The sequence below is a fragment of the Micropterus dolomieu genome, linkage group LG14 (genome assembly GCF_021292245.1).
Source record: "Micropterus dolomieu isolate WLL.071019.BEF.003 ecotype Adirondacks linkage group LG14, ASM2129224v1, whole genome shotgun sequence".
NCBI lineage: Eukaryota > Metazoa > Chordata > Actinopteri > Centrarchiformes > Centrarchidae > Micropterus > Micropterus dolomieu.
Genome location: NC_060163.1, coordinates 1978463 through 1997032, shown reverse-complemented (window position 1 = coordinate 1997032; position 18570 = coordinate 1978463). Strand labels below are relative to the sequence as shown.

At 40.8% G+C, this 18570-nt stretch overlaps 3 protein-coding genes across 6 annotated transcripts in view; 1 reads left to right on the top strand and 2 right to left on the bottom strand.

Moving 5' to 3' along the window:
* Nucleotides 1-14400, bottom strand: part of LOC123983434 (receptor expression-enhancing protein 3-like) — an 81611-nt gene extending 67211 nt beyond the window's left edge. Inside the window, exons 1-4 of the mRNA XM_046069691.1 lie at nucleotides 14296-14400; nucleotides 12424-12506; nucleotides 5748-5874; nucleotides 3241-3345 (exon numbers count right to left, since the gene is read on the bottom strand). Coding sequence (XP_045925647.1) covers nucleotides 3241-3345; nucleotides 5748-5874; nucleotides 12424-12506; nucleotides 14296-14400 — 420 coding nt within the window. The remainder of the gene's footprint in view (nucleotides 1-3240; nucleotides 3346-5747; nucleotides 5875-12423; nucleotides 12507-14295) is intronic.
* bms1 (BMS1 ribosome biogenesis factor) overlaps nucleotides 1-18570 on the bottom strand; it is a 654080-nt gene that overhangs the window by 172829 nt on the left and 462681 nt on the right. The gene's annotated exons all lie outside the window — the stretch shown is intronic.
* The window catches only part of jmjd1cb (jumonji domain containing 1Cb), a 147442-nt gene continuing 144562 nt past the window's right edge, over nucleotides 15691-18570 (top strand). For 2 of the 4 annotated variants that reach the window (XM_046069157.1, XM_046069156.1), the window contains exon 1: nucleotides 15691-16075. In XM_046069157.1, coding sequence (XP_045925113.1) covers nucleotides 15920-16075 — 156 coding nt within the window. In that variant the 5' untranslated portion in view covers nucleotides 15691-15919. Of the gene's footprint in view, nucleotides 16076-17226; nucleotides 17328-18570 lie in introns of all 4 variants that reach the window. The other 2 variants (XM_046069159.1, XM_046069160.1) reach the window with 2 other exon arrangements.

Sequence of the window (18570 nt, the reverse complement as noted above, 5' to 3'; positions counted from 1 at the left end):
GTCCCTGATGTCCGTAGAAAGCTCTTTGGTCTTGCCCATGGTGGTGATGTTGGATGCTGGTTGTTTGGGTGTTGACAGGTGTCTTTTATACAGGTAACGAGGTGAGGCAGGTGTATTTGATGTAGATAATTGGTTGGGATTGGGGCTGTGTCTTAAAGAAAGACTAACTGGCTTGTAGGAGCCAGAATACTTGCTGTTTGGTAGGGGGTCATATACTTGTTTTTCCTCATCAGATGGTTATCAATTTTTATAAATTCATATGATGTGATTTTCTGGAATTTTCTTTGGGATTCTGTCTTTCACTGTTAGAATGTACATATGATTAAAATTATAGATCGTTGCATTCTTTGTAAGTGGGCAAACCTGCAAAATCAGCAAGGGGTCAAATACTTATTTCCCCCACTGTAAGTTCCACTTCTCTCTCACTAAATAACTTGCTTTTTTCCCCAGACGTGTTGAGGCGTCGGCTACACACCTGCGTTACAAGGTAGATGTATTTATCATTTTACGACACGGTTTTATAACAAGATAAAGTTGTAGTGCCCTTTATGCTACTCACAGAAAGCAAACATTATATACAAAAATTATATACAGCAGATGGTCGGGTTGGGCAATGTCAACAACATTTCCATCAGACGACGTGGGTTGAAAAATACGTCTTTTAGGCGACTTTATAAAACATACTGCTGATGGAGAAAGTGGAGCAGACAGGGGAGAGAGAGAGACGGGGCAAGTCGGTGTGTTTGCAGTGGGAGAACAGGGTGTCTGAGTGAAGGGGAAAGAGAAGTCAGAGGCAGGTGTAAAGTAGGGGTGTGGAAAATAATTGACATGGACGATTATGAATCTATTCACAAATGTCAATAATCGATTATCTAAAGGTTAATTGATAATGCAGTTTCAAGGCCCATGGTGCTCAAATCAAAATCACAATAATCAACTTAAAAAACAAACTACACTAGACAAGACAAAAAGGAACAGATATATTAAGGTGGAGTGAACATGGTTTGGCTGGAGCATTGTAAAGTGCCTAGTTCAACCCCCACTTGACTCTATGCTAATAACAGCAGCTTCAGAAATAAAAATAGCAGCAGCAGAGGTCAGTAATAATGTAATAATGCTATGCAATGATAGCTACATTTATATGAATATGAACATTATAAAATCTGCATTTCATCACTACTTATATACACTTTGCTTTAAAAGTACCAAGTAGTCACACAGTGAGAAAAATAAATATTTCTCCTATTTGTTTTACAGTCGCATCGTAGCATTCATAATCGTAATGAGGTGCCTAGAAAATCACACCCTTGAGGTGATGCATCAAGGAATCAAATCGAATTGTTGACCTGACAATCATAATCAAATCAAATCGTGAGACCAGTGACGATGCACACCCTTAGTGCAAAGCATATTTTAACAATTCTAATAATAACAATGTACGTGGTGATTAAAACCTGCTTTCACAGGGCATTATAACCAACCCTAGTAGATGGGTGGAGTCAGAAATAGAGCTATTTTACATGGTGCAGTGCTGAGGATGAGTCTCATAGCCTTGGGGCACTACAGTAGATACTTGTACTGTAATTCTTGCCAGACAGCAGCAGGGTCAACAGGCTGTGGCTGAGTTGGTACTGTCTTTTAGTTTTAAAGAAATAAGATGAAGTACAGTTACAGGTAAATGACATGAACAAAATGATTAACAATAATTATCATAGAATTTTCTCATAACCATTATGTTACAATATTTTCTTCCAAAGCATCTTGATCTACGTATCCTAGGCATGGTGATCCTTGATAAAGCTCCCACTCTATATCATTGGCTACATAATTTAACAAGTGCCATCCCTTCTGAAGCTTTCACCACCGCCTAAAAAGGCTAAATCCTTTTCACTCTACCAGATCAGACACCCTTTCTTTGAATACCTGGGAGCCACTAAATCTGAAAAAGATGAAGTTGGGTCTGATAGTACTGGAATTTTATCTTGGTGTGATATTGACGTGCTAAGTATATCAGGCTCAGATGTATGGCTGTCCAATACGGGTTCCCTGGACTTCCACCTTTATTTGACTTTTTTGTTGTTGTTTGTTTGTTATTGCAGCAAACAGGATAATATTTCCCATGTTTTTCCCCGTCTATAGTGTAGACTCCAAAAACGGCTGCCCATGTAAATGTGGTGCATTCTGCCATTCAACTGTATTGTGCAAAATGCAGAGTCTAGAGGCAGAAAGAGAGTATACAAAGTTATAGGCATGTTATGGGATAAAGGACCCACGGGCATGAAGACTAAAATGCTCCTCTGTTTCCTGCTTCCTATACGTAAACCTAGCTCAGTGAAAAGGGATGAACCACTTACTGACCTGTGACAGTCTGTTGTAGAAGAACGTTTTCATTATTCCACAACGAATGGATTGTATTTGAAAGCTGCATTAGAGAAAAAGGAGAGGCTTTTTGTATTTTTCCACCACTCCCTTCTGTCCTTTCCACTACATTCCGATCCTCCATTACACCAAGTTATGCAACTACTGTTCCTGGATGTATACAAAGAAAGCGAAGGGAGGAGGAGAGAGAAAGAAAGGGAGTGAGAAAGGAGCATGCTGTTGGATTTTACCCAAAATTAAAACAAATATCTAGTGTATTAAATCTGAATCTCTCACTTCTGCTTTACTCATAATGGAAGTCAGTGGTATGACAGGGGATAACTAGGTATCTGGTATCCAAACAAATCCACACAATTCGTCCAGACGCCTTTCTTCCTGTGGGTTGTGGTTGCCATGTTAAATTAGACAGGACTGGCTAAAAATATCTTCAGCATGAGAGCTGTACTGACACTCCTTCACAGAAGAAGAAAAGTTCCATTTCACCGATTCTTAAAAATGACTGATTGTAAAGTCATGTTGGCGGTTGACTCACCAGCTGCATGCATGACCATGAACCATAAACAAGATGGTAGCACATTAGCTTTAGACTCAGTATCACCATCTATGTTACAAAAGAAACAATACCGTGCGTTTGCGGCGTCTGGTAACTATTTGTTAACCTCAATCATGTCGTTTCTTGTTGACAAAGTTTCCGCACTAATCTACAGAATTTAAGGACTAAGGTCATATCTTAGCCAAAGGACGATAACAAGTTAGCCTAGCAAGCTAACAAAGCTGAATCGCATCAGTTGCCCCAATTTTCTCCACGGGGTAAAAGCATTTTGGTTCACCTTCAGTACTTTCAAGTGTATTTGTACTTACACAACGCTTCTCGAAATTATCCAGGACACCATGTTTTCTGTCTTTGCTGTGTAGGGCTGTGTCAGAGATAGCGGTAGCAGACAGCCCCGGTGATAACGTTAAAGGCTAACGTTAGCCGTAACGTTACCGCTGTGAACTTCTTCAGTCCAAACTTCGATGCGCGAATCCAGGACCAGCTAATTAGCTATCTCACTGTTCATCAGCCAGCCAACATGTCACACAGGTCCGATCTCACTGCTCTCTCTTTGAAGCCATAATGTTACCTTAGCGATTAAATATCTATCCAAAGTGAATCCTGTTGTTTTGTTGCAATCTTTTATTCCCTCCGGGTTTCCTCATTCCCTCACTGCTTTACAACCCAGTTCCTGGCACCAGAACACACTGCTCAGACTGCCACTGACGTCACCAGAAAAAGAACGACCTCCTGAACCTACTATTGGCCAGTTCAGTCAACAAACACAAACTATCATTGGTTACTCACGTTTGCCCATGTGACTTTTGCGCTCGATAGAAGCGGTGGAATTTCAAACTCAGCGACCTGTGCTCTGATTGGTCTGTCTTCGTCCCGTGGGAAACTCTAACCAATGAGCGATAAATGCAATGAGTGCGCTCGTTGAATTTTACAAGCGGTGCTGTTGGGGTAGCCTTTTATGAGCATGGAAATGGAGGGTGACCTTGTTTTATGTTCCAGTGCACTCTATATGGGCGGGTTCAGTCTTCGACATATTACTGGGCATTAAGTCAGAAAAGAAGACATTTCAGTCTATGTATTTATTCTATATACATAAGATGTAATAAAGAGATCACTCGTAGGGGGCGCCCGGCGTCCAGTCAGCATAGCCACATTGGGTACGCTAGTTTTGATTACATTGGGTAGATGAAATTTTTGTCAACATTTGGCGGTTTTTAGAAAATATTATGAAAACAATATTATTAAAACAAACTTTCATTTAATTGTCAAAAACACAGATTTAAAAAAAATCCATAGACTTCGTTATGTAGCCTGCTCACTCAAATCATCAACCAATTTAATTTGGTAAATATTTAATTGAGGGTGGTCCAGTGGACAGCGCTGTGGCCTCACAGCAAGAAGGCCGTGGTTTCAAACCCCAGTTGCCTGTAGAGTTTGCATGTTCTCCACGTGTCTGCGTGGGCTTCCTCCCACCGTCCAAAGACATGAGGATTAGGTTAATTAGTGGCCCTATTGTCCTTAGGTGTGAGTGTGACTGGTTGTTTGTCTAAGTGTGGCCCTACGATGGTTTGGTGACCTGTCCAGGGTGTACCCCGCCTTCGCCCGATGGCAGCTGGGATTGGCACCAGTATGCGGGATAAGCGGTTGACGATGGATGGATATTTGATTGACATGAGTTGTATTCAGTCATTTACAGAAAGGGGTGGACCTACTAATTTTCATGTCATTATCATTTACATTGACAGTTACTAACACACAGTACCATTAGCCAGCTAACTGCTTGCAGTGACAGTACATAGTTCTTCAAGTTATGAATATTCTTCTACTTCTAATTCTACTACTCTAGAAGACATTGATTCTGTATAAAAGTAAGGGGATTTTTATGAAGCATATTTGCACCGTGTGATTTATTCGAAGTCGAACTGATCAATTAAAAAAAAATCTTGGCTGTGTGTGTGCGAGAGACACATCCTGCCATCCTACAGTTTTTAAATAGGTTGGATTTTATTTGTTTTTTGTGGCGAATGTTTCATGGCAGTGTTTAATCGCTTTATTGTTTTAACGCTGCAATGCCAGAGGTTTGTGTATTTTGTATATTTGGTTGTCAAACTACACTGCACTCTTTAAGGGTTGCGATAGACTATTTATCTAACATTTCATCTTTGTTCATTTGATGCAGATTAGAAGCTTTGTATGCTAAGGGTGTGTTTTCTATTGTGTATGTAATGTTTTCACGGTTTTACTTGGACTTCCGGCAAGGTTGTGATTTGTTTTTGTTTTGCTGAAGTGGGCGGGTTTTCAGTTGTGATTGGACTGGAAACAGTCAATCTGATTTGGCAACACTGTGTTCAATCTGGTTGCTTTGCCCCTGCGTTATGCCCCCTCCCCTTTTTGAGTAAATGCAAATTCTGAGTCTTTTCCAATTTAATAGCATAAAATAAGAAATCAGTATTCTTTTTAGCTATTAGGAGCCCAAATTCTATGGCCAGTCAGGCAAACAATTATGTTACTGTATCAATGATCAGTGTTGTTCTATAGACAAAATAAAAGAAATAGGGGTTAGTGAGTGTCCTTTCAATCTGCCTCCACCAGAGTGGACAACCCTGACATTTACAACTACTTTATTGCATCTCCAGGAATGTATTTCTGACATTTGACCCTTTATTTTGCTGTTTTGGTAGTCTGTCCATCTCTTTTCTGTTCACATAGCATTCTTCTGTTTATCTGCAGAAAGAAGAATCCCGACCCCATCTATGGCACCGTGAGCACAACGGAACACCTCCTGGCCAGCAAGGCAAAAAAAGCCAACAGCTACCTCCTCCATCTCCTCTGGTTTGGGGAAATGACTAGCTCTGTGGAGGATGGTCATCATTTCCTCTACAACGTTGTGGACGGTCCTGCAGACTGTGGCTACTGGCATGTTAAAGATGTCTGCAGTTACTCTGTAGGAGGCACCACAGGCAAGCTATGAGACTGTAACCAGCACCCTAATGTCAAGGGCAGCATCTGGACCAGCATGTTGATTCCTGGACAGTCTGAAGGCTGGTTTCAGGTCAGCTCCAGAAAAGAACATGGCGAGGATAGGCACTGTCATTGATTTGAGTATACGTTTATGAGGAGCTTTGTTTCTGCGGAAACGGCGGCATGTGGCTGTGGCTTTTCACACAGACATGTTCAGTCTTTGGTACTTCAACGTTCCCGGCTAAGAGGCAGATCAAATCAAACCCCTTTTCAGCTCCGTAACGTTATCTTTTAGACAGTACAGCCAGCCGGCATATTGGCACAATCCTCCCGGAAAATTAGGGTGAAGTCGGCTATTAATAGACAGGGAGACAGCTTTACACAACATGTTGGAAACTCATGTAATCTCCCGCTGCAACTAATATTTTTATCAGCTGCAGGTTGAACTAATCCATGCTCGTTACATGATAACGGTACATTTACTGCATTTAGCCGACGTGTTATATTGACGTTGGCTCGCCTGTCTGCTTTTGAGTAACCAACATTACCATCTGTGTATCTTTCACCGGAAGCTCAGCAATGTGAGCACAGCTAAATGTGTTGGTTGATAGCGAAACGGGTAGTGAGCTAGACTGAATATTATAAATGAGATTGTTGCCACAACAAACATTGTTGCCATTATAGTTAGGCCGCAGTAAGTAACGTTATCGTAGTGAATAACGTTAGCTCTTCCACTGTATAGTTGTCCTGTGCCTTATGTTGAATTATTATGTATTATGTGTGTCACATAAGTTACAGAGATTGAGATGGTGGAGAAGCTGTGTACCTGAGAATCGGTAAAACCACAATACACCTAAATTGAATGTAGCAAACAGCGGCAGTCCAAACTAACCTAGTTGGCTGCCCCTGCCCCTGTTTTTAAAACAAATCACTCCATTTTGTAGCGTTACAACATTTCTTGCAGGCTCAAATCAACACTTGGACATGATACCAAGTTGTTGATTTGTTGTTGATTGGGTTTTCACCCGACATAAACTGATTCTCATTTGGCCTGAGGGGCTCCAGCACCTAAACCTTTATTGTTGTATTGTATCCTAACGTGGCGTTTATGTTGGAGTCTGCCTTCACATTCATGGCAGAATAGTGGCTGTTATAAGCAACAGAGAAAACAGGCTTGTGGTTCATTTCTAAGTGAGGCTACAGCCCATTGACAAAAAGGAAGTAAAAAAGTAAATTTATTAATAAATAATTGAATTTAAAAACTACATATAGCCCCTTTAATAAATAACATATTTACTGTTCTTTTGTCAATGGGCAGTAAACCAGTCAACCAGCACAAAATCCACGTAAAGATAAAAACAACAATAAAGTGTTGTATGTGCTGACGCCCATCAGGCCAAATGAGATTCAGATGATGCTGAGTGAAAACCCAGTCAACATCAGAAAGGCTGGAGTCACTGAGAGAGTCATGTTAGCTCACTGGCTAACGTGTAGCAGGTGCAAACATTATCCAGTGCAAAGTTGTATCGCTTTTAACATTACTTCACCAACTAACGGACCCATATTACTAATCTGTGTACCACCAGTATTAAGGGTTTATTTTAGCCTGCAAGAAATGATGTAACAGTAAAAAACAAATGTGGAGAGGTTTGCTTATACTAGCCTATAGTAATGCAGGCAGGGCAGCCAGCTAACGTTAGTATGGATTTGCTGCTGTTTGCTTCGTAAAGTTCAATTTTATAGTTGTTTTTCGATATTCAGGTACACAGCTTCTCCACCTCTCAGTCACGTTAACTAACGTCACCCACATAATTTATCGTTATTCATAAACAGTAACGTTACTAACTGCTGTTTAACTGTTATAAGGAGTGACAACAATCTCATTTATAATATTCTGTCTCGCTCACTAACCGTTTCATTATCATTTAGCTGTGCTCACATTGCTGAGCCTCCGGTGAAAGAGACACAAATCTTAACGTTACTTAAAAGACAGACAGCCGAGCTAACGCCGATGTATCATCTAGGCTAAATGCAGTCAGTTTAAAGTTATCATTTAACGACCATGGATTACTTCAATCTCAAGCTGATAAAATTTTACTGTGAGGTTGCAGTGGGAATTTACAGACTATACAGTGTTAAACTGAATTCGTTTTTATTCTAGGTTTACCAAGAGTCTACATATAAATGGCTAGAGGTTAACAAAAAAGAAGAATGATTAGACAAACGTACAGAGAGACATGCTTACATGACACATCTCCATCACATCCTGGCTCTTCTTTGAAGGATTCGCCTCTGCTTCTTTATAAAACTTAGCGACGGGAAAAGCAAGCAGGGTCTGGTTAATTTTTATGCTTACTGTAACTAAAGCTTACAACAACAACAAAATATGTGCTTAATGTTTGTTTTATTAAAAATATGCAGTTGAGACTCAGTGTGAGGGTGTGGTCTCAGTACATGGAGTGCAGACTCACACATTGACATTAAATTCCCTTGTGGTTCTTGTGCTGATCGCCTTGGGAGATGAGGTGTGGTCTTTGCTCCCCAACTTAAGTTAAGGAACTTCATTAGTTGTGATCATCAACAGCTGCTGGTGTTAAACAAAGTATGACAAGTTGCATCAGTTTCTGCTGTGATATGGATTTGTATAGTTTTCTCATGTTGTTGGTTGCCTTCTAGATATGTAATGAGTGCATACATGTCTAAGTGTTCCTTAATACTGTGCATTCAACCACTATGGGATGTGTATATGGGTAGACAAAACTGCATCGTTGTGTGTGAGAAGTAAACTTGAGTCACTCTGTAGGCACATTTTGAGGCAGACCCGTTTGTCAAGACCAAAAAGGGCAAGACTAGGCTGAGAGCAGGAGCTGTTCCAACCATCTTTGTGCATCACTCTGTGGTCAGAAAGAGGAGGGCCCCTGCACTATAGCTGCTGATCACGCCTAAGTTGTTAAAGATGACACAGGTATAACAAGTATGAACTCTTATGCTGGTTTCCCACACAACGCGATGCCAGCCTTAGGCGTGGCGCAATTACATACAAAGTCAATGCAAACATGCGGAAGGACACAATTTCATGCTGGGTGATGATCACATGCAACACTCCATCGCATGAGTTGAAACATGAAGTGGTCCTACAGAGCTCGGCAACCACAATAACAGTGGGGCCAGAAACATGGTAGCTCGCTGCTGAGAAGCATAAGTCAAGATAAAACAACGCTGTTAAAACGAGGACAGGGACATCAGGCAGAGGCTCTGTCCCACACTCCACATTTTGAAAAGCTGTCGGTGACGTCCAGACACTCTTAACGCTGATAGGCTATCGCAACACAGCATCACGCGAATTTCATGCTCAAGATGAAAATTTCAACTCACGCAGTAGAGTGTTGCGTGTGAATTGAATGTGAATTTCTGCATGGCACTTCGCAGGAGACCTGGCAGGAGATCGCATCCCTCTGCTTCTTTGCATTGACTTTGAATGTAATCGCGCCACGCCCAGTACTAGCATTGTGTTGTTTGTGAAACCAGCATCAATAATTATAGTAATATTGCCTATTTTCAAGTGATATAATGTTATTTGGAATGTTTAAAAATGAACTGTGCTGTCTTTGTCATCATTTTCAAAGAATGAGGAAACAAGGGATGAGGAGACTTGACAGAAGGGAAAATGAGAGGGAAGAAAGAGAGGACATGGTTAGTGGGGAGAGACAGGGAAGGCTGCATCCACTCAGTCAGCCAGCAAGCCATCAGCCAGTGAATCAGAGCTAGTGGAAAGAATTATTGAGAGAGACAAAAAATCACAAAGGCAGCACTAAGAAAAATAAGGAAGCTAAATAAATCTGTCAAGAAGACAATGAAAATGAAGGACAAAAATTAAAGACAACGTTTTGAAAAGACCACATTATGACATTAGGCAGACTAACCACAAAAGGGATGAAATGGAGCAATGACACAATTAAGAAGCCGTTAAAATAAATCTTGCTGCTGATCCAACAAGACGCTGCAGGAATTACAGATTCAACTGCCAGGAATAAGAACCCTGCAAAGAAGGACGCAGTGTTAAATTTGAGTTGGTGTGTTGACAGAGGTTTGTGATATCCTAAAACTGAAGGTAGACGGATTGACAGAGGTTGAAAGATTGTGTATGTTGACTGTGGATGAAATAGCAGTTGAATGAATGAATTGGCTGGAAACACAACACGGTAGAAGCAAGTAGTAGCTTATCATTACAATGGCATAACAGAGCAGCGTGTAGGCTAATAATTACTGAAATAATAGCTCTCCCCTCCCTTCCAAACACTAGCTACCCTCCAGGCAGTCAGTGGACATAAATATGTTACTGTGATGTAGAGACAGAGCTCAGTTAAAACGTTATGGATGAAAGATCCTTTTGTTACAGATTAATAACTCATCACTCTGAAACTCTTGCTCCAGTCCATGTTGCCAAGCTGGTCGGCAACATGTATCCTGCAGCTGAACTGAAGCTGTTTACCGGCTTCTGCTGAAGATCCTCCAAAAAATGATTTCATTCACCAACTTGAGGAACTATTTAAGACTTTCATGAAGCTCCCCAACACAGTAGGTGTCTTGGAGAAAGAAGCTCAGGCACTCTTCAGCAGGCCTGTGGATTACATGAAAAAATCATTAAAACATATGGTTAGGGTTGAGAATTACAGCAAAAACAGAACAAACAGAAAAACCTCCAAAATGCTCCAACTCCCGGCCAACATCACTGCTCCTACACCTGCCAGCACCCAGTGCTCCGACAGTAGGTTTCTACACAACAAGATTACTCATATAATACAGTAAGAGAATACATGTTTAGTATGATTACTTATATAATACAGTAGTATACTAGTTATGGTATTTAGTATGATTCCTAGTCCAGTATGATGGGAAGAGAGGGGAGGGAAGTTAGCTGGGGGATGCAGTTTATAAAGACATTATGTAATAATCATCAAAATCACAAAACCTAAAAACACTCGATTGTTGTATTACAAACAGAGCTCTCATGCTGATTATTGTGTAATGTGAATTTTATTATACTCCTGTCCCCATGCCCACCGCCACTCTACAATCACATGCCCTAATGTTATATTTAACTAATATTTAACTACCCACACCCTGCAAAAAATCACATTTATAAGCATTTTTCTCTAATTCCATTCCAACAATTGATGATATGCACTAAAATAATAATAATTTACTATTAATAGGCTGTTCGTGGTTAACATTATGTGTTACTTTATCCAGTATCCTGGCCTAATCTGTTCATTTATCTGCTAACTTTGCCATAACCTACCAATTTTGTGGGGGATAATCCACTTACATGCTTTTGTGCACATATTCATTTAAATCACAGGTGCAGATAATATACAATCTAATTCTTTAACGACGTATCTTTAAAAGATGCATCACATATGGTTTATTCTTCTGCAACTCCACACTGGAGTGAATGGAGATGACGGAGATGGTGTCAGGTGTTGACGTGGTTGGAGTTTGTCCCCGCGCGCTGCACAGCCCACTGCTCCCTTGAGGGATGGGTTAAATGCAGAGAATGAATTTCGCAACATGTATGTGTATGTGACAATAAAGTATCTTCTATCTATGACATTTCCATTGTACATTAGGGTAAGTCATTATTGATCCATAGGCATCTGCTTAAAAGATGTTATATCATTATGTCTAATGGACCAAATAAAGACTTAAATATTTCTTGCTATGCAGAAAAACAAAAAACGTTCTGCTTTTAAATAACTTTTGTTATATATAATGTGTTGGTGACAGAACACAGATGTATATTAGATACATACAGTAAGTGGACACCTACCATTTGAGTCATGAAGAATAAAAGATTTGGTTCTACAAGACACCAAATACATACAAACAGTAGCATAAATCACAGGTTTATGCATTTTGACAGCCCAAAACCAAAATCCTAAAATAAGTTGTAATGTGCAAGGATTGGCAAATTAAAACACATTTACTTATAACAACTGATTATGCATATCTCACACAGGCTTAAACCTGTATGAAACCTGAGTTTCTGATGTGTTTTAATATATTCTGCATGCAATACAGGGTTTTATTTATTTTACAATAAGACCTTTAAATTAGGGAAACTGTAATGAAGCAACACAAAATACTGTGAGAAAATTATTTGATTTATTATAGTAAGAGGCTTTGGAAAAGACAACCGACTGGATACCTGAAGTACAAATGTAGTGGACTGCGTTTGTCCCTCTCATTACATAGACCACTCAAAACAGATTTCCATACATAGTATTTGGCAGACACATACCCCATCTACATGAGCTTCAGCATGCCTGTCCATCTGTGTGTAGATAATGATATCTGAGCACATACAGCAAATGCGTGTGTGAGCGTGCATGTGTGCAGCTGTGAGCTTGGGCCTTTGTATATTTGCAGATGTGCATGTTTGTGACCACATGCAGATATGCGCGTGTTTTGTGTACATATGATGCGAGTATGTGAGTATGGAGGAGGAGGGGAGTTGGATTCATAGCTACTTGTTATTCATGAAGGTGGCTGCTGCAGTGTGCAGCAGCATGAGGGAGATTCCCAGTGGAGCTTCTCTGGTCACACTGCCTGTCTGGGACAGCATCAGAGGATCACAGCTGAAAAGAAGGCACCTCCACAACGAGCTGCTCCACTGAAATTCTCATAATACAACAGAATTTCATACACAGCAGCAAAATCTGGTCAGAAACATACGTTTTTGCAAATACATCAAACTAAGCAAAGACATAATAAAAAAAAGCCACTGGTTAAAACCAAATCAAATCAGACATGGCATCACTGTGCTGATTTTGTAGTATTTACTAAGCCAGAGGATTCATACATCCCATTAACTTTTTGGAAACTGGCACTTGATAAAATCCCTGTTCTGCTCTCTGGAGGTGTCATGCGCCTAACAGAATGAACCAACTCTTTTATGAGACAAAACAACGGTCTCAGATGACATACCTGCACTCACAAATTATCCCGTAAGATTAAGATTAGGTACCTTGTGAATGGTGGGAATGTCACTGAAATCAGGCAAGAATCTCTATTTGATACATTGTCCCAGATGCTTACAGTGCTTGAAGGCAGTTACTTAATGGGTGGTTCCACAATGTCTTAAGCAAACGCTTCATCCACTTAAAACTAGGCTAAGCGCGAGCTTCAAAGCATTTCCACAAGAACATATCTAACCCTAGCAGATCTTCTTTACACAGGTAGCCACAATATTAAAGTCCCTATGTGTAGATTCTGATGGTATAATCTTTTGTTCATAGAAAAAAGAGAATGAAGAAATGGAACTTGTTGCAGTCTGTGTGTTGCTTTTAGCCTATTCACAGTTAGTGTGTCCGGGTCAGACAGAGGGAGGAGCTTTAACTGTTTTCAAATTAACAGTGAATGCCGCTTGTATTAAAGTACGGATTTTCACCTCTCAAATTATACCCCCAGACCAGGTGGTTGTGAAACACAATAATACCTTCTATGATGTTATAGTGCGTTCACATTGTCACCTTGTTATTGTGTAGTAGATAGGAAGTTCCAGGGTAAAACTGCACTCCTCCATGTTGGCTGTCAAAAAACGCAAGTGCAAACTCTCACTCTCTGTTCTGACAGGGAGGATTCAGGTATATTTGCTGGTGGCATTTGCTACACAGCGATTGGCTATCGAATTTGTTACGTACCAAACATTTTCCTGTTGTCATTGTGTGTATTTGCCGCGCGTTTTCTAAATGCTGCATGTGTTGTCAAAGTGGTGAAGATGCTAATTTTTCTTAAGTTGCAGCATTTTGAGCCCTTGGAGCTTCAGTTCAGACACTGATTGATGTCCAATGTTGTACAACTCCTTTAAACAGCACAAACATTCTCCCACCTATAGTTATGGGCTGAGAGCAGGATGTGTCAAAAAGGGAAAATATGCTTTCTAACAATTCTACAGCCATTTAGCTGCCTAGCGGTTGTTGGCCAAGAAATAATTCACTAACTAAAGCTACAATGTCTTTGGTGCTCTTCCTCTGCCACCTCTGCTTTGTTTTTTTCTTTTCTTTCTTCCTCTTTTTCTTCTCATTCTTGCCTTTTGTCTGACATTTGTTTGACTGTTTCTTCAGTGTCTTTCCCCCCTTCTTTCACCGTTTCTCTATACTCATCTTCCCCTACTTCTCTTCTTCTATTGTTCCATCACTCTCTTTCTTTCTCTTCCTCTCTTGTGTCCCACCCTGGAGGTCGCTCCAGGCGGATTGCCTTCTATATGCATCACACACACACACCTCTATACTGTCCTTAAGATCCCTACATTCTGCACACACGTAAGCACACACAAGCAAAAAGGACACGAACCAGCAATCCTCCACAGAGCTACATGTGCACAGAACACACACACAAACCTTCCCTCTCTTGTTCTGCTTCAGTTCCTCTGCCTTATTCTCTCCCTTACTGATTCTCTCTCTGTCTTGCTCCTTTATAGCCCAGGAGGCCTCAGTGGACGACATTGCAAACTAGTAATTCCACACAGACAAAGACCAAACATGTCAGTCACATTTAAAATTCTGAATGAAATGTTTATATAAAATAGAGCAAGTACTAAAATAAACAGCTGGTTATGATGAATGAAATGATGGATAATATAATGTACCTCGTGCTATGATGGTGTCTAAATTGGCCTAAAAATCTGATGTATTTTTTAAGGGACCATACCAGGGTGTGTTACAAATAGTGTATCCTTCACATTTTTTGTAGACCATTTTTGCCTGCATGCATGCATGATAAACATTTTTGGTGGCAATTAGTTTCCATTCACTCCAATATGATATGAAAATTAATTAGCAGACTCCTAACACTTGCTTGAGTTGTTGTTAATCCAATAATGCATGGTGTAATGCAGATTAAGTACAGACTGATTTGCAACATGGGCACTGCTTTCCCTTAAACTATAGTGTAACAGTGACTACATGACAAACACTAATGCAGACTTGATGTTCATGGATTATACAAGCAGAGTATGAATGAACAGTATAAGTAGCTAGTAGTAAATAGGACATGCTAATAAGTCACCTGTGTGGTCCTTTTAAGCAGCATTTCCACCATGTTTTAAGAATCTGTCTTTTTTGCTAAATACACTCTCTCACATCCTTACATGTACATTATTCATTCATGCAACTGTTATTTGCACAAGGCGGTCCTATGAGGGTTGTTAAGTCTATTTTGAATAGGTGCCCTGTGTACCTGCAGAGATACTGTGTCACATGTTGCAATTATTAGTAAAACATATAACTATGGCTCAACTAACCACTATAAAAATGCATTATTTAGTTATAAAGTGTTATTTTCTGTTAAGGTAATATGTACATTATAACAAAAGTATAGTTAAACAAACAAACAGACAAACAAAACCAAGCTGCCATAGTTCTGGTGCGGAATTGTAACTTGATTACAATGACCGCCGTTATCAACATGCCTTTATTTTCTTCCTAGTCTGTTATGACAGTGCATGAATTCTGCTGTTGTTGTTAGCAGCAGTGATAGCAGCAGAAGCGCTAGAAAGAATAAAATTTATTTGCCCCGTTACAGCTGTTATAGAAGCAGAAGTCTACACGTTAATGTTAACGGTAGTCGTGGCAGTTCCACAAGTACGAGCAGTTATGGGAGTAGTTTTGCAAAAATAGTACCGATGGGGTTCAATTGAGCGGAGGGACACAACCGTGCTGCGGTCAGTGAATGCCTTGGGATCCAGCGGAGAAACACAAGTATGGATGGCGGCGGTGATGCGGTTCAGCGTTCCACCGTTTTTCGTGTTGAGAGAAAAGACTGACGCTTGAGCGGGTGGAGACTGCTACACATTTAAATCCCCCGGGTCGGGTTTTCAGCGTTTAGCAACAAATAACTTTTCCTTTTTTATTTTCATTCTACCGTTGGATTCTTTAGAGCTGGTTTAATGTCGTAAGGAACAGGTCTGTAAGGGCGTCGTTGTTGGAAGTTTTTTCGAGGGGGGGTTTTGACCAGCAAAGGGCCATGGCAGTCGAGGCTCGACCGGAGCTGGTCGGAAAGCGGTTCCTCTGTGTCAGCGGGGACGAGCCTCCTGAAATCGGCGACTTCGGTCGGTGGCCGTGGAGGTCTGGAGTCATACGGGCCGTTAACCATCGTGACAGCGACAATCCCGACCTGACGGTAAGGACAGCGCTGACTTGGTCCCCCTCTTTGGTCTGTTACATGCAAAGCGAATGGTAAACCCTCTGTGGTTGGTGGCTAGCCAGCGAGGCACTGTTGTACTCTTGCCAGGCGGAAATTCATTTGCGCCTTTCTCCTGGTTGTTATGGCTCTTTGGACCAATGAGTGCGCTGCTCGTTTTTGTCATTGTTTCACCAAAATATTTATCACGCGTGTGTGTGTTTGACTTGTTATTTGGCCACTTAGCAAGCAGGTTAATGGGAAGCAGACTGCCAGCAGGGGGTTGTGGAAAGCAAACAGCTATCGTTAGCGCTGGTCCAGACAGTACTGCGATTATTTACATCAGAATCTCACTCATAACCCGCTGACTGTGGCGAAGACAAGCCTCCGTGTTTTCATGTTTAGTTTAGTGTAAAGAATGGTTAAACATACAACAATATGCACACCGTGTCATGTCAAAGCAAGCCATTAGTGAACGGGAAGCACCTGGAATTTGAACTGAGAGCCGCTGCGATTGTAAAGCATGTGTAGGAATGTGAGTCCCGAGCAGCTAAATGCGTTAATCTGCTGTAAAACGTTACTCCACATCAGCTGATGGAGGTAAGGTTAGCTTTCCAGGTTGAACAGCCTTTACATTGTGCTAATCCCTGTGAGTCCGTGGTTATTGGTCCCGATGCACGTTATTTGAGCGCGATGATCGGCCCCGTCTGCCTGTGATTTTCTGGCGGACAACACCCCCTCCGACTTGGACAGGGACGCAGGAATGCTAGGACTAGTAAAATCATAAAACTGTCCTGCTGCAGGCTGGACAATGGGCCGTTTTGTTTTCATGTTAAATGTTGCCTACAGTTTAAAGACAACTCCATGTTGTCACTTCTGGAGCTTTCAGTCGCAGACATATTTCCTGCTTGAGGTGTAATTATTGCATTCTTAATACGGTCAGTGGCCAGGCTGGGGTGAATGAAAAAAAAAATTGGAAATATAGTGGTCCGAGTTTTCCCCCTCTTTTTGAAAAAGAGCTTTTTTCATGATGGGTTAACGTGCCAAAACCAGCAAACAATGAAATATTTGCCCTGACAAGCCCCTGGCTGGCAAATACACAGTACTGTCTCACTGTAGTGTGGCTGTTCCCTGTTTTCTTTTGTTCACAGAATCTTCTTTCTGCCTGTGCAGAAAACTGGCCAAACCCAGCACAGTTCTGATTTGACTGTTTGGTGTGATTTCTGTGCATATGTGCTATTCTGTGAGGACAGTAAGTCATCAGGTATTATAGATATCACCTAATGGGTACAGGTGTCTGTGTTATTCTTTGTGTGTGATTTAATTTGGGAGTCATTGGTGGTGGTTAGATTCTGTGTGTTAATAAAGCAATACTTACATACTTGCACACAGGTCACAGGTCCCTCTCGCATGTCTTTGACTACTCATGGTGCTTTCTATGCCAGGTAGACAATATATTCCAGGTTTCTCTTATTCTGCCTTTCAGTCATGCATTTACATCAGGTTGTCTGCTTCTGACAGGAATAGTGATTACAGTGTTGTAGCTAAACACTTCTCACAGGTGTAATTGCATGCAAACTTGTCTGTGCAGCATTTTGCATGTACTTGTTTATATCGCACAACAGATATGCTCTCAGCTTCCTAATTCCCTTGTAGAATTGGTCCTTGTGTGTGATGTGATTTAGGCAGTGAGTAGTGTTCTGGTTTAATTCCATACAATGGGACACAGTCTCATTAGCAAGGGGCTTAACTAGCTGAGTGAATACAGTGAAGGATTGGAGATTAGATTAGAAGAAGTGTGTCAAGCCAAGCTGTCAGGCCTTAGTCAAGTGTCTGTGGTCACATCGGCCAGTAGTGCAGGAGTATACTGGCTTAGCAACAGCTCACTAAGGCTTATTGGTACATAGCTATATGTCTTAGTAGAAAAATAATGCAATTTAGTCATAAGTATGACCATAAATTGATGTAGAGATCGGTCTGAGATTACCACCCGTTGAGTTCCAAATGTATGAAATCTGTAGGCTTAATCAACCATTCTCTATCACAATGGCTGCTAGATTTTTAAGACGATAACATGTCATTTCTAGGCTATACACAATTAAACTGACACACTGTTCTCAAATAGCTAAACATCCTAATATAGAGCTGAAACGGTCAACTCATTGATTAGTAGGTCTAAAGAAAATGAACCAGTAACTGGATTTTCATGGTAGCGTGGTTGTTTCACGCTTCCAGGTTTATAAATGGGAGGATTTAGTGCTTTTTCCTTGTCTTGAATTTGCCTTTAGTGAGCTGTTTTTTTAGGTGTGAGGACACAAGCAATTTGAGGATGTCATGCAGTTGCTCACAGCTCACAGACCACTTGAGGTCTAGTTCTCTGAGCTCTCTCCACCTGATAAACCTGACAGTACTTCTACTGTCAATATTGTTGGATGTTTTATGAACCAAATATTAAATGAATTAACTTAAAATAATCTATAGATCACTCGATACTG